General features: G+C 37.0%; 3 protein-coding genes and 1 long non-coding RNA gene across 5 annotated transcripts; 2 read left to right on the top strand and 2 right to left on the bottom strand.

Moving 5' to 3' along the window:
- Positions 1–273: 273 nt before the first annotated feature.
- On the bottom strand, positions 274–2,852 carry LOC131699530 (uncharacterized). The gene is made up of 3 exons (XR_009308191.1): positions 2,551–2,852; positions 1,048–1,084; positions 274–589 (listed from the first exon to the last, which is right to left on the bottom strand). It is a non-coding gene; the product is annotated as an uncharacterized LOC131699530 (long non-coding RNA).
- Positions 2,853–4,768: 1,916 nt separating this feature from the next.
- On the bottom strand, positions 4,769–7,183 carry LOC117431179 (securin-like). 2 transcript variants are annotated; one of them, XM_034926661.2, is made up of 6 exons: positions 7,078–7,183; positions 6,530–6,645; positions 6,123–6,286; positions 5,737–5,824; positions 5,443–5,589; positions 4,769–4,949 (listed from the first exon to the last, which is right to left on the bottom strand). In XM_034926661.2, exons 2-6 carry the CDS (start codon positions 6,630–6,632, stop codon positions 4,867–4,869), a joined length of 585 nt encoding a protein of 194 aa, XP_034782552.2. In that variant the 5' UTR covers positions 6,633–6,645; positions 7,078–7,183; the 3' UTR covers positions 4,769–4,866. The 2 variants fall into 2 exon arrangements, with proteins under 2 accessions (XP_034782552.2, XP_033907765.3); XM_034051874.3 differs by having other exon boundaries at positions 6,542–6,645.
- Positions 7,184–8,980: 1,797 nt separating this feature from the next.
- Positions 8,981–16,477, top strand: LOC117431160 (pre-mRNA-splicing factor SLU7-like). Its single transcript, XM_034051837.3, has 16 exons — positions 8,981–9,137; positions 9,694–9,885; positions 10,146–10,299; positions 10,403–10,483; positions 10,984–11,148; positions 11,316–11,384; positions 11,706–11,750; positions 12,143–12,274; positions 12,568–12,665; positions 13,066–13,133; positions 13,329–13,468; positions 13,766–13,927; positions 14,256–14,360; positions 15,075–15,149; positions 15,325–15,447; positions 15,723–16,477. Exons 2-16 carry the CDS (start codon positions 9,716–9,718, stop codon positions 15,900–15,902), a joined length of 1,767 nt encoding a protein of 588 aa, XP_033907728.3. The 5' UTR covers positions 8,981–9,137; positions 9,694–9,715; the 3' UTR covers positions 15,903–16,477.
- A 683-nt stretch (positions 16,478–17,160) lies between these two features.
- Positions 17,161–20,698, top strand: LOC131699462 (complement C1q tumor necrosis factor-related protein 2-like). Its single transcript, XM_058996214.1, has 3 exons — positions 17,161–17,550; positions 18,815–19,072; positions 19,412–20,698. The coding sequence occupies exons 2-3, from the start codon at positions 18,823–18,825 to the stop codon at positions 20,038–20,040; spliced, it is 879 nt and encodes a 292-aa protein (XP_058852197.1). The 5' UTR covers positions 17,161–17,550; positions 18,815–18,822; the 3' UTR covers positions 20,041–20,698.
- The last annotated feature ends 1,980 nt before the right edge of the window (positions 20,699–22,678 follow it).

The raw sequence follows: 22,678 nt of genomic DNA, 5'->3' as shown, positions 1-22,678 counted from the left end.
TATTTCATTTAAAGTATTAGTTCGGGACAAAAGCATTGCCCCCCCCCCCCCCCCCGGCTTTAGTATTTCGTGTGACCTCCTTTTGCTTGTATTACATTTTTCAGACGTTTTTGGTCATTTTTAACCAGTAAGTTACATCTTGTTGGTGAAATCTGGGTGTATTCTGTCTTGTATGTTTCCTTCAGCTCAGACAGATTGGATACACAATGCTTCAGCTTTTTCAGATCAGTCCAAAGCATTACCCCCCCCCCCATATCACGATCGAACCCCCTCCATGTTTAACCGTAGATACAGGTTTTTCTTCTTTTCTTCCCTTTTTTACTTCAAACATACTGTGGTCCATTTTATAAACTCGAAACGGGGCACAGTCAGAAAATATTCACTGAACAACAAATCAACCTTGTGACCTAACAGGGTGGGTGACGTCTAGTACAATACTAAACTTTCATAGAAATGTGTTCTGAATGCCATCACTGCTGGTTCACTGGACTTCCCTCAAAGCTGAATATATGACAGGGCTCACGTTCACATCTGATAGGCAATGGGTGGGCTCTTCCAAGTCTATAGCAGCATATACAAGATCTTCATCCTAAGATTTAAAATGTCAAGATAAAATTTTTAAGAACATGTAAACTACACTTTAGAATGTATAGAATACAAATACTGCATGTTAAATTTGAAACTAGCAAACTTCATAAAAGAACACGCTGTTTCAAATATCCTATTTAACCGTGCTTGAAAAACATCAATACTTTTCAGGATATGAAAAACAATATGACACTATATACTGTAGTATATGGAGCACAAGGAGGTTAAGTGACTTGCTCAGGGTCAGAAAGTGAGTCAGTCAGTGGCAGAGGTGGGATTTCAACCGGTGACCTTCTGGTTACAAGCCCTGGACTTTAACCACTGGACCACACTACCTCCTAATCTGTATAGTATAAACCCCAAAACAAATTGGAAAAGCAATCTACAATAATGTCTATATAGGAATGCACATACTTCACACATATTATGAACAAATCGCTTTAATTGTTTAATACTTACTGATAAACAAAGTTCTGAGGGATGTCTTCTTCCGCTTCTGAAAGCAAGGGGATAACATTTTGCTTTATTTCATTCCATAACAATTATATATCATGCAGTTATTACTTAACTATTGTATTTAAATATTGGCAATTACCTATTTTCATCTGCAACACCTCAGAAATGAATGTTTCAAAGCTACTGAACCCTGCAATGTCTCCCATCTGGACTCATGGGGCACTTGACTAGTAGAGGTCACTGAAGCACAATGAGGTGAACTATAACCAGCCAATTCTCCCCAACCCACAGGAGCTCAATGGACCCCCAGCCAAGATCAACATTTCAGCACCACAAGGATTCCAGCCAGTGACCTCCTGACAGTATGATTCACCCTGCACTCGAGTCAAGATTCCTTTTCATCTTAAATCACAATTAGATCCAATGACTGGAGTTGTTATAGCTTTAAACATCTGACCTATGAACTATTTCCTGTGTTAGGTATAAATAAATAAATAAATAAATAAATAAAACCTTTAGAAAGGCTGTTACCTCAATAATGTGCATTTAAACCGCATGATGCGAAGTACACTCACGGTTTCAAATTGAGATGATCCCGCGAACAGGATATATAGTCGCTTTACATACCAGTCTTTGTATGTCTTTTTTTTTTTTTTTACTGGATACGTCTCTAAAAACAATCAACATACATGACATACGAACTCCAATGGCAGTCTAATGATAGATGCACACATGCATGGTATATCTATTGACTGTTTTATATATATATATATATATATATATATATATATATATATATATATATATATATATATATATATATATATAACATGTATCTAAACTTCAGCAAAGGGTTAATTGCATATTCATTAAATAGTTATTTGTTTAAAGCGTTACCAAAATGTAACTTTTGTGAACAGGGCCAAATGGATCGCTAACTAAAGTGTTACTAATAAAACTGTACCACTCCCTGTTCCAAGTATTTAAATGAATAAAAGGTCACTTATTTCACATCGGTGTCTGAGGTACTGTACCTTGCTAGGTCCCGATACACAGACTTTACTGCAGTTAAATGGTGCACTCCGAAAAAGCATTAAAATAATAATAATAATATATGGGGAAATATAGTATTATAACTTAATTGTAGAACTTTTTAAAGCTTAAGTCTTCACTGTTGTAAAACGGCTGGATTCAGCAGTTGTGGGTTTAGGACAATATAATAATAATAATAAATAATAAATAATAATAATAATAATAATAATAATAATAATAATAATAATAATAATAATAATTATTATTATTATTATTATTATTATTATTTGGAACAACACATGTAACACATTTTTTGTTTTGTTTTTATTTACTATAAAATACAATGGATAAAAAACTGAACTGGATAAAGAATCAATGAAACGCTTTAAAAAATTGGCGTTATTTTTATTTAAAATAAAACTGCAAATAATTTTAAACTGAATGACAGAAATCGACAATAGAACGCGAACTTACCAACAACGAGCAAAGTGCCTGATCCACAGCCTGCACTGTCTCCAAGAGCTTCCACCTGACAGGTATAGTTTCCAGAATCCGACACGCTAACATTGACAATCTTTAGGGACGCATCTTTCGCCTTGAAAGAGTTCGCGCTGCTGAATAGCAGAGTCTTCCTCTATAGAGTCTTCCTCTATACGGCTGGGTGACGTTTGAGATATTGACCGTGGAACTGGATTTGAAGGTGCAGTTCAAAATGACATCTTCACCGACTGTGGCATTCATAGAATGCGGCTGAATTACTTTAAAGGCGTCCTGCAGTAAACCTGCGAAACAACATGTCGCATTTCAGTACCTGTGCATTTTGATAGTGAAACGTTTGACAATGTGATATTGTATTTGAACAGTTTAACAGATTGTGCGCGTGGAAGGACTGGTGTAGCCGGTCTGTTTGTAAATAATATTGAGTTGACGGAGAAGTAATAGATCAGATATTTTAATTAAAGCAATGGTCATTTCGAATTAAAGTCTGTCTGAATATCTGGTAAAATGGCACATTATTTTATAATGATGCTGGTCATCTATTTATATTTTAGACAAAATCTGGAACAACAAAGTAAATTGGTTTCCCATATCAAAAAAACAAACCCTTAGTAGAATCATTCTGTTTCTTTTCTGGTAAAATCTAATTTGCGGGTGTTCTGGATTGCTTTTCTCAGAGCTCTCCGAGATTAAAAAGCAGCATTTTGTGTTCCCCTAAAACTCCACAAATTGTTTTTGTGCAATACTTTTATTTCGTTATCCTCCATTCATTTTTCTAGCACAGCGTTTATATCCCACCTGACACATGAACTATAAAGAACGTAAAAATATGTCGATGCTTATTTTGTTCTGTAATAAATATTTAACATTTTAAATAGTAATGTTATCATATGCTAACATTATATGTAATCCTATCGACTGCTGCAGTTACTTTTTAAATTGTATTCAGTGCGCGCGTTGGGGAGACATATTTTTATGAAGTAAAAACAGAAATATAAAAATAAACTAGTTTTATTTATTATATATGCAACTTTAAACGCGTTATTGTATGATGTTTTTGTAGTTTCTGATTGTTAAACATGTTAGCTAATCGTGAATTTAATTTGAATTTAAACATGAATTATTTATTCATAAGCACACCTTTTACTGTAACATGAGTATATATTACTTCTAATGCTTTTGATATCAATGCAATATGGAATGTGTTTTGCCTCATAAAAATGCAGCTGGTTAATTGCACAGAACAAGATTCGTGGGTTTTTATATTTAAGATTAACAATCATGTTTTGTGGGAAAAAAATATAGCCTTTATTAAAAAAAAAAAAAAAAAACCTAAAAAAAAAACAATAAATTAGTCGAATATTATTTAGTTTTGTGCATATAGGTGGCTGAAACCAATTCTCTGGATAGCCTATTAAACATTATGAATAGTATACATGATCAGTCATACGCAATACAAAATAAAATCATGGAACATACCTGGTAAAAACATCAACGTGATAACAGCAGAGAGAAAAGTCATGGTTTGCGTTTCTTGAACGAGTTCAATCAGATTGTGACATGGCCAGTTGTACAAGATGTTAAGGCGTGTGACGTGATGGAAACTGTTAGGTGCATTAACACGATACAGGTTTATCGGAGACCGCTTGTGGTTTATCAAAACTATATATTCTAGGCACACCAACCCTGTTTTTGCCTCATTAATGGTGCGTTTCCTGAAACTACATGTAGATCACACACACATATATATATGGAGGCTCTAGGATACAAGAGCAAATTACACTCAATCAAGCTTGAGCGGGTTGGGGCGGGGGGAGATTATATATAAATCTCTCAAAGGTATTCCACTACATTAAGTTTGTACACCATCTCTAGTAAACTAAGCCAGTTTACTACAATCGTGCCAAACCTGGTGGAACACAATGAATAAAACATTCAGAAATTGTGTAAGTAAATGTAATTCACATTGCTGAACAGCTCAAAAAACGTGCAACATAGCAACTTAAAAGAACGCTATGTTTAACAATGTCAAGCAAACAATTTCCTACCGAGTTTTTGAAGGACCCCAGTCATGCTTGTTACTAGAAGTTGTATATCCCATTCTCTTGAGAATTAGCTCACTTTTAGGGCACAGGACACCTACTTAACATGTATAAATAGCACAAACCTTATTGAACAGTCAGTTAAAGAAAGCTATTTTTTTGTAAAATGTCTTTATTCAAAAGGATTTACACATACTATACAAATCAAACCATTTAGCAAGCATAAAACAAAACCAAACACAGAGCAACTTTAATCCAGGTCCAGTGGTGGCAGCTCTATTGTTAGCTGACTGACAGTTTGCAAGAAGGAGTCCACTTCAGCACATAAATTCTCTATTTCAGGAGAGAGGAGGAAAAAAAATATATTTTATATATTTATATTACACCCCCACCATTTAGTATTTCAAGGTACAGGTTCCCAACCTTTACCAAAATCCCCCTTGTGGACTACCACCCACACTGAAAACAAATATTAAATTACCCTGGTCCTATTACTCAACATGGTTAGGATTAATTAGTACAAGATCTCATCTCTTTATAAAAAAATAATAACAGATGACTAGGTCATAAGGAAGAGGTTATATGGGTCGATTGGGAATATTTTGGAGAACATGAATTTGCTCAGGACCACGTGGTATTTAGAGCAGTGGTATTAGCGTGTGGATGTTTGTAAGTTTTTCACTAGCATTGTCGCCCAAGTGTGAAACTCATACACCCCCTGCAGAACGTGAACACTGCATTTTAAATGCAAGGCTCAGGAGTCTATTAAAGATGATACTGGTCATTAGGGTTTAGAAGAGAAAGTGTGTTAGATGGTATTACATACCTTTCTGGGATTTCAATGGAGACAGTTTCATACACGAGTGCAACACACTAAAACTGTCCAGCTCTTCCTTTGCTGCTGGAGCTGCCAATCCCGCCAAGCACAGGTGGCTTAATCTTTGATCTTCCGGAACATCAAAGCTTTCAAATTCTAGTAAATAAAATGGAGAATGCATATGAGCAAGCAAACCCCTTCAGGAAATGGACACCTGTTACTCCATTAAATGGAGCATTTAGTGAGAAAGCACCCTCCCATTTTAAAAAGGTAGCGTGAAAGAATATGAATTTAAATGCTTACCGACTGGATTATATGGGATGAATTTCTCAATTTCTGGATATTCTTGACGCTCTTTAACTAGCATGCAAACTTTAACCTTTTCTGTTGGCTGTCACACAAAAAACAAAACTTCAATTACATGCATTCCATTTCCAAAACCACAGGACGCATAGCACAAGCTAAACTATAAATCATAGCCTAAAGTAACGATATCCCTTTGCATGACTCTTCCCACCCCCCCCCCCCCCTCCCAAACAATATTGGCGTACAAAATTAACTGCCTGGAACAGTTACCCTTAGGATTACAATTTGTATTTATTAGACTCCATACACAAGTTGTTTTTAATATCATAAGAAACCTGAATTGTTCATATAAAAAACACCACGCTCCTACATACGAGAGTTACCTTTGCAGCAACCTTGGACTTCAGTTTGTTCCCAGAAACGTCAGGTCTAACAGAGCTGATCTTATTGACGGTTCCCAGAGCCTTGCGAGCAGAGAGAGGCTTAGCCAGACCAAACACCTTCCCAGGACGAGGAGTCTGAAGAACTTTCTCCCCAAATGTATTGGCTGCAAGACAGTTAGAAAATAGTCAATACCCCAAAACAGACCTGTTAAATATGCCTGAGGAAGCATCATCTTCGGGAGAAGTTGTAATTTGAAACTAGTCCCTTGGTTTTGCATTGAGTATCTGACCATGCATGTACTGTAGAACACATTCAAGAAACGACTACAGCAAGGCTAAACACATCGTCTGTAGAAGAATACTAACGTTTTGTTGAGCGGTGTATTTGACTGCTCAATTGAACGTACAGCTGCGTTTACCTGGAGCAGACAGCAACCTCGTGCGGTTTTTAGGACCTACAGTTGTGCCCAGCTCTCCGTTTTCCTTGTCAACAAAAATCATGGTAGCCATCTTCGGTGAATTGCTGCAAATATCAAAACACAAACACAGTAGTTTAGCACGAACTAGGCAAGGTTGGCATTTTGTATTCTTTCAAATGCGGAAGAACAAACGTATATCGTGAATTACTGAACTAAGACCTAATTAACAACAACACCACCACCCAGTCCTTAGACCTGCAATACAGCTGAACTAGGATAACGTAGTTGGCAACCAGGTCCAGCTTAATGCAGCTGACTGTATCGCTCGTCACCTGTTACGTTTTACCAATATACAAAAAAATAGGTCGCGGTACAAATACAAAACAAATAATAAAAACAGCATGTTTTCGTAGAAAGTACGAACATCAAGACAAAGCGTAAGCAAGTTACCACCCTCGACACACACTTGCTATGGAGTTTAAGAAGTGTCTTTTTCATTAACAACTAACAGTTTAAAACAGGTTTTGCTTTCTTACATTTTCGCCTTTTCGTTTTCAATTTGCAATCAACTGTGTTTACAACAGCAATACCCACGTCACTCCCGCGGCTCGTTTTAAACCATAACCTGCCATCTGATTGGTTCATAATTATCATCATCGACTAGAAAGCAGATTGGCGACTCACAGCGCCGCTTGCAGGGCTGGAGGAATGACTCGAGTGAGACCGGCAAAATGAACAGTGTTCTTAGATGGAAGATGTCAGATTATTGTATTTAAAGACTTGTCATTTTATAAATGCGAGGTACAAAGCACCACCTTTACTAAACTCGTTGGATAAGTGCATATTTTTTTTTTAAAGGAAAACAAAAACACGTTATGTTATTTTGAGGTCTGTTGCTGATCTTTACAGTATTGTTTCATCTAGTACTTACTGTCACTAACTCTCAGGTATTGAAATGCTGTAAATGCTGGTATATACAGTAAATATTGTACAGATTTGGATTAATTCCCTATTGCAGACACTGTGGAGCCCTTGCTTTGTCTAAAGCTCAAATGTTGGTTCATCTTGTGTGTCAAACCTAACAACCACGCTGCAGTGATAATAAATAAATTAATAAATAAAAGTAGCCACCACCACAATTTCTTGCATTTCATTTCCATTTGAGGTAGTAACTTCCATTTAAGTAAACCATTTACAAAGACATCTTCTCTAACAAAGAAAGCTTCAAACGAACACCATTTAACACTGAGCAACTGTAATGTCCTGTCAGTGGACATTCTTGGTGCAGGTATTGTTAATAATTTAAAATGATATAGAGTACATATTTATATTCACAAGAAACACACTGCTTTGTGATTTTTCAGTTAAACTGAACTGCATAGGTGCAGTTTAAGAAACTGTTTGGCTCCCATTCAATCTCTAATCTCTTTCTAGTTAACTTTTCTATATAACCAATTATGAAACTAGTATTTAATGTACATTTATGGCTACAAAATGTTTACCTTGTCTAGTTGAATCTTCTATTGTTGAGAAGAACTTAGTTCAGAATGTGACTCTTGATACATTGTTTCTTGGGGCTAACATAATGCTCCTTATTTGTTAGTAAATGGAACCGACCCCTGTAAAACAGTTTAATAAATTGAGCCTGTTCATGTTTATAAATAGGTCTTGCAAAAACCACACCTGTAGTGTTGCTGACCTTCTATATGTTGAATGCTCTAACTTTAATCTATTCGTGAGCTCACTGAAAGAGCAGAGCCATGGTTTAGGGTGGTCACTTACAACCCAAACACTTCAGATTTTACCAGGTAAAATGCATCTTAACTGTGCCCCTGCAATAACAACCAATTTTAAGAAAAGCAGTTTTAAGAGAAGCATCAGCTAGAAAATACGAGCAATAGATTTTTCTATTGTAAATGCAGATGCAGCCCCTAGACTTTAACATTTATTTCATTGAGGCAATGTTTTCCTAAATACATTTTTTAGAAACTGAAATTGACTGTAACGGTAGGGCACAGCATAGCGCCTAGCATGAACAAGGCAGAACACCAGATCACTAATCCTTAATTAGTCACCAGATAAACCCTGCAGATGAATTTCAAAATTTTGAATGTATCATTTGATTTCTTCCAATTAGGGTTATCACTGACCAATACAGTGGATTGCCTTAACGTTCAAACCTAAAAAGAGTAAATCGGTCATTGGAAAAACAGTCATTTGTGTAAAAATCAAGGAATATATTTTGCAGTACTTCTGTTTAAAAAGCTGTATTATTTTCAGCCACTGGGTTGTGTGCTGTTTATTTACCATCTAACACTCGTGTAAGGAATATTCATATTCATTCTCGATGCCAAGACTATTCAGTTTACTGCACACCGCAATCGGACAAGGCAGTATTGCTGGAATAATGACTCGGATGTGAGGTCATTATTATTCAATTTTTAGTCGTTGTGATGACGCCATCGTGTTGCTATCCAGTTGCACTCTGGGAAGATGGCGACGTTTTCTTAAAGTGTAAACATTGGTGCCGTGGTTTAATAGTTGAAGTTAATATACTTTAAACGGAAGACGAATACTTTTTGGTTTAAAGAAAAAGGTATGTCTTGACCATTTTAAAATTTCGATTGTGTTTATTGTGCGCCTCAGTATTGCGCTTGCGTAGTAGGCCTGTGTTTATCACCGACACTTGAGTGAAGTAGAGGCCGATAAAGAGAGCAAGGATTTCCACTGATAATGGCGGAAGTGCATGTTTATGAGCTTTTGTAGTTGTTTGACCCAGTTAGTAAATAAATAAATAAAGAATAATACCATCTTGTCAATTTCACTTTTAAAACCATTACATATATTTAATATTTACCTTGAAGACTTGAAGAAAATAAGCATGTGTTAATTGAGGCATATATATGATTGCATGCGGTGTTTGCAGTAATATTTTTTTTTTAAAGATAATATACCGATTGAAATGTAGTCCTCTACAAACGGGTATCAACGTAAATTGTATTACTTTTGTAAAAGTAAGACTTTTTTATTATTGTGTGTATTAAAAAAATGTTTATCGAGACACTGGGTTGAGTCATGTTGATGTTCGTTCATTTATTTATTTATTTAGAAGTACAATCTAAATTCTTTCTCTCCTTATTTCTCCCTCTCAGTTTGTACCCTATTCGTATTGACATGTTGGCCGCTAGCGTGCCAGCGGAGAATGCCAACCCTGAAGGGGCAGAAGGTGTGGTGGGTCTGGAGGAGCCCAAGAAGATGACAAGAGAAGACTGGAGGAAGAAGAAGGAACTGGAAGAGCAGCGAAAGCTGGGTAATGCTCCGGCTGAAGTCGACGAAGAGGGAAAGTAAGTGTTCATCGGTAGGATAACACTGGCTGAACCACATTGCATCAGACAGTTTTCCGCCAAACAGCAAGTATTTAAAGCAATATAAAAACGGCACTGTAGAAATTCATTTACTAACAATAGTACTTCGAGTGCTTTTTGTCCAGGACTTATGACCTACAGCATTTATTAACAAAAACATTATTGACCAACCTTTCTATGGTACAGATTTCTGCATAAAGAAATGTAACAGACATAACTTGTGTTTTAACACTTTACAGAGATATCAACCCCCACATTCCACAGTACATCTCTTCTGTACCTTGGTACATTGATCCTTCAAAAAGACCAACCCTTAGACACCAGAGGCCACAGGATGAAGAGACACAGCAGTACTCTTCCATTGGAGAATGGTATAAAAGAGGAGTACAAGAGGTGAGAATTAAGCATACCCCAGTCCAAATTGACCTTTTGTTTCAGAATTTAATGTCAGCGAGTTGCAAAATCGATATGTATTACTTTTATTTTCTCTATTCAGGGTCAAGTTACTACTAAATTTCGGAAAGGGGCATGTGAGAACTGTGGGGCGATGACGCACAAGAAAAAGGACTGCTTAGAGGTTGGTAATCAGACATTACATAACTGTAGCTACCACTGTGTTCTTTCAATATTTGGTACATTCACACCAAACCTAACATTCTATTAATATAATAATCTGTCATTTTGCTTTAAAAAGCAATGAAGGGCTCTTTTAAAACCACCTAAATAGCTTAATTGATATTTTAATCCGCATCACCAGTTTTAAGAATTCCTGAGTACTAGGAACTATTATTTATTTCTTAGCAGACTTATCCAGGGTGAATTCATTGTTACAAAATATCAAATTGCTAAGTATCACATTACAAAATATCACATTACAGATAACAGCAAATTCAACTAAGAAGAAAAATACAGTAAATTACTAGCAGAGGATCTTTCTTTAGGAATTCTGCCAGTATGTGTTTTGCTGAATCACTATGGCACCTATGGGCCAGCAGCTTAAATATAAATAGTTCCAAGGGTTTTAGTTGGTGTCAAATTCTTTAGTAGTCCTTTCTGATTTTCATATTATTCTCACAGAGACCTAGAAGAGTGGGAGCCAAATTTACAGGAACTGCCATAGCAGCAGATGAACATTCGCAGCTACAGTTATCACTCGACTACGATGGAAAGAGGGATCGTTGGAATGGGTACGATGCAGAGGAGCACATGAGGATTGTAGAAGAGTATGCAAAGGTTGATCTGGTACGTATGGAACTAGTCATGGAAACTCAGTTGTAATAACAGACCTATAACAACTTAACAATCAATTAGTCGATGTAGTGAATACACTACTGAGTCATGGAATGAATGTTCCACTGTGTTGATGAGACATATGTATTGTTTCTTTAATGTAATTTTATTTCCAACAGGCTAAACGTACCCTGAAAGCTCAAAAAATGCAGGAAGAGCTGGCTTCTGGGAAGCTGACGGAACAAGCTGTAAGTTCTGCGAGATGGATTCTGTAGCATTTTTTATTTTTTCCACATAATATGTGTTGGTATCTTGCCTGGGTTCCATTCCAAGCCAGTCATCAAATGAGTATTGGCTGGACCACACTGGAATTGAGTTATAACCCAGTTAAAAAATAAATACTTATTTGTGTAATATTTGCACTGAATTGTTTGCATAAAAACTAAAATAACTACCTAATTTTGAATCAGATTTATACTGCTTTATATGCAATTTGAGTCGACATCCATAGAATAACTATCCCCAAGTATTTCAATATGTTAATACATCTGTCTTTCTTTTTATTACAGAACTCAAGAAAACAATGGGGAGATGGGGAACATAATTCACAGGCAGTAAGATGCTTTATTTTATGAATAGAAGAGAAAAATATAGTATACAGATACAACCGATAAACCGTATTATATTGAATCCTTTTGTATTCTTTGTATTCACAATATTTATCACTATAAGAATAAAGAGTTTGGATCTACTGAGAGCACAGTAACAGCCAAGGTATCTTCCTGAAATCCAGTTTTGAGTTTTCAATTATAACTAATGCTATAATCATTTTGTGTTCAAACATTTTTAACTACACAAGTGTTAGAAAACAGCATAATGACTTTTTATTAACGTTGAACGCTTTCAGGAAAATAATTGGAGATCTTGTGGATTCAGAATACTGTAAGTCATTTTTATTGCAGGGAGTGGAGTGGGTCTTGATTTTTACATTGCTTGATATTTGCAGGAAAGAGAACACAATAGTGAAGATGAGGATGAAGATAAATATGCCGATGACATTGACATGCCAGGACAGAATTTTGACTCAAAGAGAAGAATTACTGTCAGGAACCTCCGTATTAGGGAGGATATCGCAAAGGTAAGCAGAAGTTGTGAATTAATCCATTACAGCATGAATCGCGCTGTAAGTTATCCCACCTTTAAAACATTGGCATGTGAAATAATCACCCAGACACTCTTGTAACATAAGAGCGACCTCTAACAAAATAAGAGATTGAAGCAGGTTGGTTGTAAACCAAATGGAATGTATATCCGTGTGTTACATTTTTGTGTTGCTGTTTTGCTGTCCTGTACATCTTACTGTGATTTTACAAAAATATGCTTACTGATTCTACTAGTGTATAGCACTCTTTTTTTGGTTTTCGTTTATAGTATCTTAGAAATTTGGATCCAAATTCTGCTTACTATGACCCTAAAACAAGAGCCATGCGAGAGAACCCATATGCCAATACTGGCATGAACCCAGACGAGTAAGTTTTATATGTTTTATTTTTTTTATTGCCATCATGCTTTCAGTTTGGCAAACTTTACATACTACAAACAAACCTGGAATAAACATTTCCTGTAGTTTTGCTTTGAAGTGCTAAAGTTTGTTCTGTATTTAATATGTATGTATTTCCAAGTTGTAAAACTAAAAGACAATGGGATTGAGCATTAACAAAGTAAGGCTGGGCACACTAGGTTCATTACAATACCACTAGGGCTAGCTAAAGGGGAAGACGTGTTAAATGAATTATAATGCTACTAATATATATATATATTTTACTAGTTACAGCTTCTTATGTAACATTTTTCCTGTAAATATAGGAATTACACTGCCCTTATAATACTGGAGTGCTCGTGTTGATGTTGATTTTGATCTTTTTGTAGAGTTGGGTATGCAGGAGATAATTTTGTACGTCACTCAGGAGCTACCATAACCATGGCTCAGACACAGCGTGAGTATTTGCAGCTAATTTTAAATATTGTACTCCTTGTAAAATGTAGAGCTGTTCTGGAACTGTTTTTCTCTGTATACCAACTGTTTAGATATTTCCTTCAATAGTTATTATTTAGCATGCATGCAGCACGGCTCATCACACATTTCTATTCCCTGAAAGAGTAGGAAGTATATTTTTGTGTTTGTTTGATAGTGTTTGCTTGGGAGGCATATGAGAAAGGCTCGGAGGTACATCTCCAGGCTGACCCCACGAAGCTGGAGCTTCTGCACCAGTCCTTCAAGGTGAAGAAGGAGGAGTTCAAAAAGGAGCAGAAAGGAAGCATCTTGGAAAGGGTAGGAAGAAACACACACTTGTTTCATTCTTCACTGACCAGATTTTATGAAGAATTAGAATCTGGGTTTGTGGATTTGTTTGTGTAGAACTTTTGTTTAATTAAAGCATTTAATAGACATCAGTGACTTTAATGAAGGTTGAGTTTAATTGGTTTACTGTTTATACGTGTAAAGAAATGTAATGGTTGTATGTATTTCTCTGCTACTTGTGTTAAATTAAAGCTGGTATTGAGACATCTTTTTGTGTATCTTATGATTAAGCACGCTCTGATAATGAAACATGTTTGTTGTGTACAGTACGGCGGTGAAGAGCATTTAGATGTCCCTCCACAAGAGCTGCTGCTGGCTCAGACAGAGGATTATTTAGAGTATTCCAGGCATGGAGCTGTGATCAAAGGGCAAGAGAAAGCTGTGGCACGCTCCAAATATGAGGAAGATGTCCTTGTGAACAACCACACAGTGAGTGCAGATCTTAATACTGCAGCCTTAAAATATATAAATCTGTTGGTGAGGGTTTTTTTTTTTTGCAGACCTAATTTCACGTATTGTATGTAGTAATGTTAAGTGGATAAGGGGGAAAACACCAGGATTAATACAAGGTTAAATAGCTAAGGTATTAAGATATGCCACTGTTTTTAAAAGGTTTCTTTTTTTCTTTTTCTTCCTTTATTCCTCATGCACAAAAATAGTATACAAAAATTTATAAATAACTTCTAGACCATACCTTGTGCATAAGACCTGAAATGAGTTGAGTTGAATTGAATGAATGTCTGTTGCTGCTTTCCAGTGTATCTGGGGCTCTTATTGGAAGGATGGCTGTTGGGGGTACAAGTGCTGCTACTCTTTCATCAAGATGTCCTATTGCACAGGAGATGCTGGAAGACACAACAATGTGAGTATCCTTCAGGTTGACATATATTTTAAAAATTATGCACTTTACAACCAAGAGGCTGTTCCTAATAAAGTGCCCATCCTCAGCACTGGGTAACGCCCCGTTAACTGTGACCACTGATGTGTACTGTAAGCCCCTCAGCAGTGTTATGGATGAACATTTACCCATTTTCTTATTCTTGCTTATTAACAGAATAAATCACGTTGCACTTTATTTCCCAAAAAGTTCCAAATAAAGGTCTGATTAACGTGGATCCACCCCAAACATGCAAAAAGTCTATTGAAGAATAACAGTAATTCAAAGTTTATCCTGCCATTAAATACAAAACAAGATCAATGCATGAATGAGTTGGTAGCCTTTCACTTTGGGTATTTGTTAAATTCCAGTCTATACCATATATACACAAAAAATACTGTATAGGTACATATGTACAAACACATACTTTACACAGTTAATATAAAAAAAAATACTTCATTGCAATTGTAATGGAAAAAATTAATTCAACACACTAAGCAATGCCAAGGGCAAAACAGAGAAATAAGGATTAACTGAAGAAAATTGGCAGTCAATGTTCAACAGTTATCAGGCTTGTAGAATTTCGACAAACATCTGTTTTATTAAGCGAGATAAATGTTATATTGATGGTGGATATTGTGGATTGCAGACAGATTTCTATTGGGCAGGGTATTCACAAAAATGTTGTTGCTTTTCTAGAGTGATATTGTTTGTGTACCTGATGTGGAGGAGATTCAGGAAGAGCAATATGAGGAACCCAAAACTTTAATGGAGGTAAGTTCTTAACACTGCGAATATGCTAATTCTGTTTTAATTGCAGCAACTGTGAGTTGATTCTAATATGTGATAAACATGCATAGTATTTAATCTGAGGGAGCATTAGTTTTCCAAAAGGTTCTTATAGTATACCATAGTGCCTGGTGTTCATGTCTTTTTGTATTGGTTACAGATGCACCAAGAAAAACTGAAAGAAGCGAAGAAAAAGAAGAAAAAAAAGAAGCATCATAGGAAGCATGGCTCTGAAAGTGATGATGATGATGATGAGGCCAAGAAAAAAGAAAAACTGAAAAGGGTACATAATATTAAGCAGCCGCTTTTCTATTTTGAAATTGGTTTCAAAGTAGCTTTTATCTTTGTGTTTTCCCGTCCCCCACCCGTCCCCCACAAGCTAAATTTGGATGCCTTGCTGTGTTTCTATGTCTAAGCCACTCCCAAATACAACAAACCTGAATAATTACATGGTTAACCATAGCATCTGTTTGCAGCATGTTAGTAGTGTTCTAGTATTTTAATTTATAAAATGCCCATTGAGGTTTTACATGGCATTCTCTTGTTGTTTGATGCTAGGCCTTGAATGCAGAGGAAGCTCGTTTGAAACAAGTAGGAGAAATCATGCAGCTGGATGAGCGTAACAGACCGTACACTAGCCTGTCGGAGGTACGGGAACCGACAGAAGAAGAAATGGAGGCCTTCAGAATAAAGCGGCCCAGACCTGATGATCCTATGGCTTCATTTCTTGGCCAATGAAGAAACTTTTTTTTTTTTTCCCTTAAAAAATGGTTACAAGAGTTACAGTGTGATCAGTTTTAAATACTCTGGAAGTTTAAAGGCATCGCATGTACAGAAATATTCTCTCCCAATGGACCCTGACACTTGACCAGGAAATCCCAGGCCAGGGAGTCAATTTAATGCAGCTGTTAAGTTCTTTTTTTATTTAATTTTCTATAAAGGTAACACCACATTGACATCAGCTCTACCATATTATTAATAATTTCTGATGGCTGTGCAGTATGTATCATTATAAAACAAAAAGGGTGTGATTTGTAAGGAGGAAAAAAAAAATATGTTTCTGTCATGAAGTGGATGGGCTTGACACAAGACAGTTTGTGAACTCTTGCTCTACTACAACTATTGTATTCCTAGAGCAGACTACAATCATGAAAGTGCTGTCTTGTGAGCATGATGTCCACTGGATCATTAATACAGATTTAACACAAGTTTTTATTTCCAATGCATGTAAATACAAAATCTGTAAATAACCGTTAAATCACAAATAACGCTGTGTGTGCTTGGAACTTTAAATAAATTGTGTTTCTTATAAACACTTTTCAAACATGTATTCATTTATTTAAATATATTTGGTTTTTTCTGGCCTGTTTTGACCAAAACAATATATCACTCTGCAGTACAGTAATCAGAACACTTTATTTTTACCGGATGACTGTGTTTCTTGGGCTTATCTGAATGTAATAAAACTAAACACATCTGGTCAGCACTGACTGCCAATTTTCTTCAGTTAATCCTTATTTCTCTGTTTTGCCCTTGGCATTGCTTAGTGTGTTGAATTAATTTTTTCCATTACAATTGCAATGAAGTATTTTTTTTTATATTAACTGTGTAAAGTATGTGTTTGTACATATGTACCTATACAGTATTTTTTGTGTATATATGGTATAGACTGGAATTTAACAAATACCCAAAGTGAAAGGCTACCAACTCATTCATGCATTGATCTTGTTTTGTATTTAATGGCAGGATAAACTTTGAATTACTGTTATTCTTCAATAGACTTTTTGCATGTTTGGGATGGATCCACGTTAATCAGACCTTTATTTGGAACTTTTTGGGAAATAAAGTGCAACGTGATTTATTCTGTTAATAAGCAAGAATAAGAAAATGGGTAAATGTTCATCCATAACACTGCTGAGGGGCTTACAGTACACATCAGTGGTCACAGTTAACGGGGCGTTACCCAGTACTGAGGATGGGCACTTTATTAGGAACAGCCTCTTGGTTGTAACGTGCATAATTTTTCTCAGGAAATTATTAGAGCTCTTGTAACCATAGCTGACTTTACTTGATCAAACAACGTCTGTACTTAAAAATAACAGGCGGTACATATCCCACAGTTAGCGTTCTCCACAGCAATAATTTCCGATCACATTTTACAAGGAACATATTTAAACGATTACATAATCTCGAGAGTATGTCCTGGCAGCAATGATAGAATGAAAAGTTAAAAACGCTGTGCAACGTTATTGAAGAAGTCCAGACAAGCTCATCGTTGCAGTGCAAGCTGCATTTCCAGACGGAGCGCATGTGGACGGGGTAAACGGATTTCACTTGACGGATCATTGCTTGCCTGCAGCGGGGAAGACTGGGCATTTTGTTCATGGTATTTTATTTTGTTTTAATGTGTCATTTGTGTTGTATAACAGAGATTTGGTTAGTATTTATTATCTTTGTTTATTATCGAATCTTCTTGTTAATATGTAGCAAATTGAGAAGTTTATAAATAGCTTATAGTAAACCAAACTTACAAAACAGCGCGCAAGTTCTGAATTACTGCAAAATATAGGTTGTAAGGAATTTACAAGAAACAGCAGCTTTACCATGAAGGACAGGGTTGGGAATATCTAAATCGTTTTAATAATGGGAGTCCGTTCTGCATGAATTCAATGTCTTTGGACACAACAAAAGCGCTGTTGCTCTCAGCAAAAAGGTTTAACAATTTATTTCTTAAAGATTAATTTTGTTATACAACTATTATTTGTAATCCGCTGTGAATAGGGCCTATATATTTGCCGTAATTTTAAAAGTTATAATTTTGTTAGAATTCAACGCTGGAAAATTAAATCAAATTAATACATTTAATTACAATTTATCAAGACCAGACAAGAATATTGGTACTGTACGCTATATTTATTGATTTTTTTCTAATGTATAATTTAATAAACTTTTTTTTTTAATTCAATCAATACAAAATTAATACTCTTATTTAAAAAGATGAATTAATTTGTATTTAAGAATGTGCTTAGAGAAGGCAGTTAGCTTGTTTAATACCACTTACCAAACTTTAGGGCCAGTACAAGGTAATGTAATCCCGTTATTCTGTTTTCCATCTGTTTGGCAGGGACCGATGTATGTTTTCAATTATTACAGAGCGATCAATTGTGTCAGGATTTGAATAAACAATAAGCATATTAATTTAATTTGCAGTGGCTGTTCGTTATTTAACCATAGCAAAAGCACAACACGTTGCTTAAAATGCTAGCTAGTTCTTAACTAGCGCATGCAAATAATTACACGTGAATTTCTCGATTACCCGCTCATAAACTAATACTGTACTTGTGTATTCATGTAATGCCTTTTTTACTGTATTTACATTCGGAGGATGTCTCAACACTGAGTTACGCAATAACACCGAAGTCAAAAACACAAGTTACCCCCTGCCCGAATAATCAGTACCACATATCAATGATCAAAAAAGTCTACAAAGTGTAACAAATTGAAGTGTTTTACGTTTGTGCAACACATTGCATTGTCCCAGCAAACCGATAGTGAAAAGCACATCTGCAGCGCTGTCTAGACAGCTGGTTCTTGACATGTTGTCATAGATCTCTAACATTTTCATGTATTCTTGTGTATTGCTTGTTCAGGTGCCAGGATGCTTTCTTTTATCCTTAGTGTCTGCTTTGTAGCCTTTGTGGCCAATCAGACTGTGAGCACTGGGGCCAAAAAAAGCAAGCTGCTCACCATTAATCCTGCTCAGCTGCTGTGCAGCATGCCCGGTTCCCCGGGGCCCCCAGGCCTGCCAGGGGCCCGTGGGGCCTCAGGCTCCATCGGGAGAATGGGCTTCCCAGGGAAAGATGGAAAGGACGGAAAGGATGGGGACAAGGGGAAGAAAGGGGAACAAGGTAATTCAAATTTCTTTAACACACCAATGAGCTACAGCTTATCATACGCTGGTGTGTGCATTACAAAACCGAGCCATCAGATGGCACTGTGCTATGCAAACAACAAAGATAAATAAAAACAGTGGTACAGTCATTAATATGCAGACTGTTTGCTATATTACATTTATTTTCATTGGTGCCCTTCTTTTTCAGGCTATAGCCTTATATGGGCAAATGTTATGAGATGCTGTTCTATGCTATGCTATTATGACACTGACCCCTGTAATGTGTTCATTTATTTCTAGGTGGGGATATGCATGTTTGCTGATAAACTCTCATAAAACAGATTTATTTTATTAGGTGACCAAGGTAGACAGGGGAATCCTGGAAAGGCTGGCTCTAAAGGCAAACAAGGTGTGATTGGCAAGCACGGGCCCCGGGGAAAGAAGGGACCCAGAGGGGACCCTGGCCAGGCAGGGGCGCTTGGGTCGAAGGGCAAGGCAGGAGACACCGGTGAGGATGGGCTACCTGGGGTCTGCAAATGTGGCATCAACTTGGCCAAATGTGCCTTCTCCGTCGCGGCCACTAAGAGCTACCCGAAGGAGAGGCTGCCCATCAAATTCAACAAGGTCTTGATGAACGAAGGTGGCCACTATAATGCCAGCAGCGGCAAGTTTGTATGTGGCATCCCTGGCATTTATTTCTTCACTTACGATATCACTCTGGCAAACAAGCACTTAGCAATTGGGCTGGTGCACAACGGACAATACAAGATAAAGACCTTTGATGCCAATACTGGCAATTATGATGTAGCGTCGGGGTCTACCGTCCTGCGCCTGGTGCAGGGTGATGAGGTGTGGCTGCAGATCTTCTACTCCGAGCAGAATGGACTCTTCTATGATCCGTACCGGACCGACAGCTTGTTCAGCGGGTTTCTGATATACCCGGACCAGGATTTCTTCAACAAGGTAGAGGAGAACCTCAGCTGACTTCACTGGTTGGACTTATGAAGTAAAATGACAAGGCCAAAAGCTAAATGTTTGGCTTCACAGATTTTTTATTTTTACTTTTCACTGGGAGGATGCATTGTCTCATTTGAACCCTTCCAAAGGATGACACCTAAATATCTGAAGCAGTATCCCGTGCAGTTCTATCCCTGCTCAGCTGTTGCAGAACATTGTTTCTAGAACTCTGTGAAATGTCCTACGAAAGAAATTCATTGAAGTACATGTAGTGCAAATTCTACCAAACACTGATCATTTTCAGCGACTATGTCGTATGTATTTTACCAATAAAGCCTGAAAATGGTTACTTTGCATAATATATGATAAAGACCCCTATCGAAGCAACTCCAGTAAGAAAAGAAACCATGCCCAGTTTTTAGTAGCATGTGTTTGTCCCTGTGAAACTCCAAGTGTACCCTTAACAGTTAAAGATGATTTCTGACAAGTTAGTGGATGCTGTCGTGGAAAGTATGTTAGCTTTATAACCTATGAGTGTTCAAAATGAAACGCCAGTCTGGAAACACACTACACAAAGCTTTTAAAGACCTAATTAATAAAATCTATATACAGAGATAAAACTGAATGAAATATAGCACTGAAAAATAAGCAGCTTTACTGCTGGAAATCTAAATGAAACAGCAGGGGGCGCCAGTATTAAATGAAAAAAAAAAACAAACAGGAAAGGGGTTCTTATTTGTTTCTAAAATATACTTTACTACTACAGGAATGAAAATAAAACTCCCACTGCAGAGCTGTTCGATCCATTCCTTATTTTACTATGGGTTTAATTAGACACGCTTGACCTTGTTAAATTTATATGCATTAAAACCTGGAATGGGTGAAAATGCTCTGCAATCGTCTTATTTCCATCCCTGCACTGTTTTTTACTGTTTTTTACAGTCCTAAAACAGCTCGATATTTGACCTGTTTTAGCACTGTTTGACTCCATCTTATCACTGCTTGCCATTGCCTTGGAAGAAGGCCAGAGTGCTTCTGGTTTGAAATTTTCAGTGAAGATAATGCAAGGGACGGAACACTGTGCTCTAATGAAGAAGTCAGCTCTTTTACCCTGCCTTCCTGTTGTGGAAGGAAAGTAACTACCTCAAACAAAGGAGGAGCCTCTCTCTTCTCCTGCAAAAGCTCAAGTAGCGGGTTACAGAATGAGTCCAGCTGTTGCCTCCTCACATCAACATTTCTGCCAAGTCAGGCTAGAGTAGGTGGTTTACCACAGGACGGGATTAGCTCTAATCGCAGAACTGGCTGCCAATTCAGCGATGATTTGGGACAGCTTTGTTTTCTAATGCACTTAGCGAAACTAGAGACCCCAGGTCTTGCCTTTACCAGCACACGGGTGTCTTAAAGCGCTCTGCAATGTTTAAGATGGTCTAAAAAGGTGATGTTGACTTAACAACCAGTTCATGAAACATACTGAAGATAGGCTTATCATTTTTTACCAGGTCCAGACAGATGTGTCACCACACCATAGGCTCATGTTAAGGTTTTAAATAGGGGTTATTCTACAAAACTTACAGCCCCTCCCGCTCCCCACATTGAAAAAAAGTCCAAGCTGTTACAAAAATGGAGTTGAATCATACTGCAGTCCAATTCTCCCTTGACAGACAAGCAGAGAAAAAAAAACTTAAACAAAATATGTGAGTTGCTGTATCTTAACACATAATGGGTCGATTACTATGACTGCAGAAATCTCAGGAACTGCAGGTGTTGGACAAGAAATTGGAAACAACAGCCGTAGGTAACAGCCAATTAAAAAAAAAAAGAAAGAAATTAACATCTGTCCCTCACATGACTGATTGATTGATTATGCTAATATAATTCTGTAATATATGAAAGCTCCATCTCCCTGTTGCATCTCAGTTTCAGCTATGATAGGCAAAATGGTAGGTCAGACTGATACAGGGTTGGCAGGCGATCCTGTATCCAAGACTGCACAAATGACTGATGTTTCCAGAAAATGCTGGGGGCTGCTGATTGAATCCACAGCACAGACTTTGTGTAGTTAGAATTAGTAATCCTTCCTTGTGTCTTTGATATAAAAGCTTACCATCAATGCTAAATGTACTTAGCTTTGCTATGCTTTTTGTTTCTTTATTTGTTTGTTTGACCATGGTTAACTGAGGCTTGCCTGTGCTTTACCTTGGTGTACTGGAGTTAATAAAAGTCCCATCTCTCTCTCTCTCTCTCTCTCTCTCTCTCTCTCTCTCTCTCTCTCTCTCTCTCTCTCTCTCTCTCTCTTCTTTCCAGGTTAATTCAATCTTTTTGTTCCTATTTGGAAAACATGTGCAGTTTCTATTCTTCAAACATCAGCCTCGTGCAATCCCTTTAAATGATGTGCTACTGGTGTTACCTTGGAGAAGTGAAGGCTCATTTCCGGTCTCCAGTCAGTGACGGTAAAGTAGTTTAATAAGTGCTCTAAAAACCTGGATGAGCATCCACTCTATACAACCACTAGAACTGAATTTCTTCAAGCTCACAGAATACAACTCCACTTCAAATTGCATGTCCCTTAAGCAGGGATATTTAACTTTAATCAAGAACTGTTTTCAACACAAACAATAGACCAACGTCTAACCATTCAAATGAAGAGCAAGCTCTCTGTAGTAGA

This window comes from Acipenser ruthenus, chromosome 22 (assembly GCF_902713425.1).
Source record: "Acipenser ruthenus chromosome 22, fAciRut3.2 maternal haplotype, whole genome shotgun sequence".
Classification (NCBI taxonomy): Eukaryota; Metazoa; Chordata; class Actinopteri; order Acipenseriformes; family Acipenseridae; genus Acipenser; species Acipenser ruthenus.
Note: the sequence above shows the minus strand (reverse complement) of the source record. Positions and strands in the feature narration are given on the sequence as shown.

Excerpts from the sequence above, each read along its gene's own strand:
- LOC117431179 (XM_034926661.2), bottom strand. The coding sequence starts at position 6,632 with ATGGCTACCATGATTTTTGTTGACAAGGAAAACGGAGAGCTGGGCACA. Across the intron at positions 6,287-6,529 it reads TGCTCCAGGTAAACGCAGCT|CCAATACATTTGGGGAGAAA; the intron begins GTACGTTCAATT and ends ACTGTCTTGCAG. Across the intron at positions 5,590-5,736 it reads CATCCCATATAATCCAGTCG|AATTTGAAAGCTTTGATGTT; the intron begins GTAAGCATTTAA and ends TTTATTTACTAG.
- LOC117431160 (XM_034051837.3), top strand. The coding sequence starts at position 9,716 with ATGTTGGCCGCTAGCGTGCCAGCGGAGAATGCCAACCCTGAAGGGGCA. Across the intron at positions 12,275-12,567 it reads TTAGGGAGGATATCGCAAAG|TATCTTAGAAATTTGGATCC; the intron begins GTAAGCAGAAGT and ends TTTCGTTTATAG. Across the intron at positions 13,469-13,765 it reads AAGGAAGCATCTTGGAAAGG|TACGGCGGTGAAGAGCATTT; the intron begins GTAGGAAGAAAC and ends TGTTGTGTACAG.
- LOC131699462 (XM_058996214.1), top strand. The coding sequence starts at position 18,823 with ATGCTTTCTTTTATCCTTAGTGTCTGCTTTGTAGCCTTTGTGGCCAAT. Across the intron at positions 19,073-19,411 it reads GGGGAAGAAAGGGGAACAAG|GTGACCAAGGTAGACAGGGG; the intron begins GTAATTCAAATT and ends TTATTTTATTAG.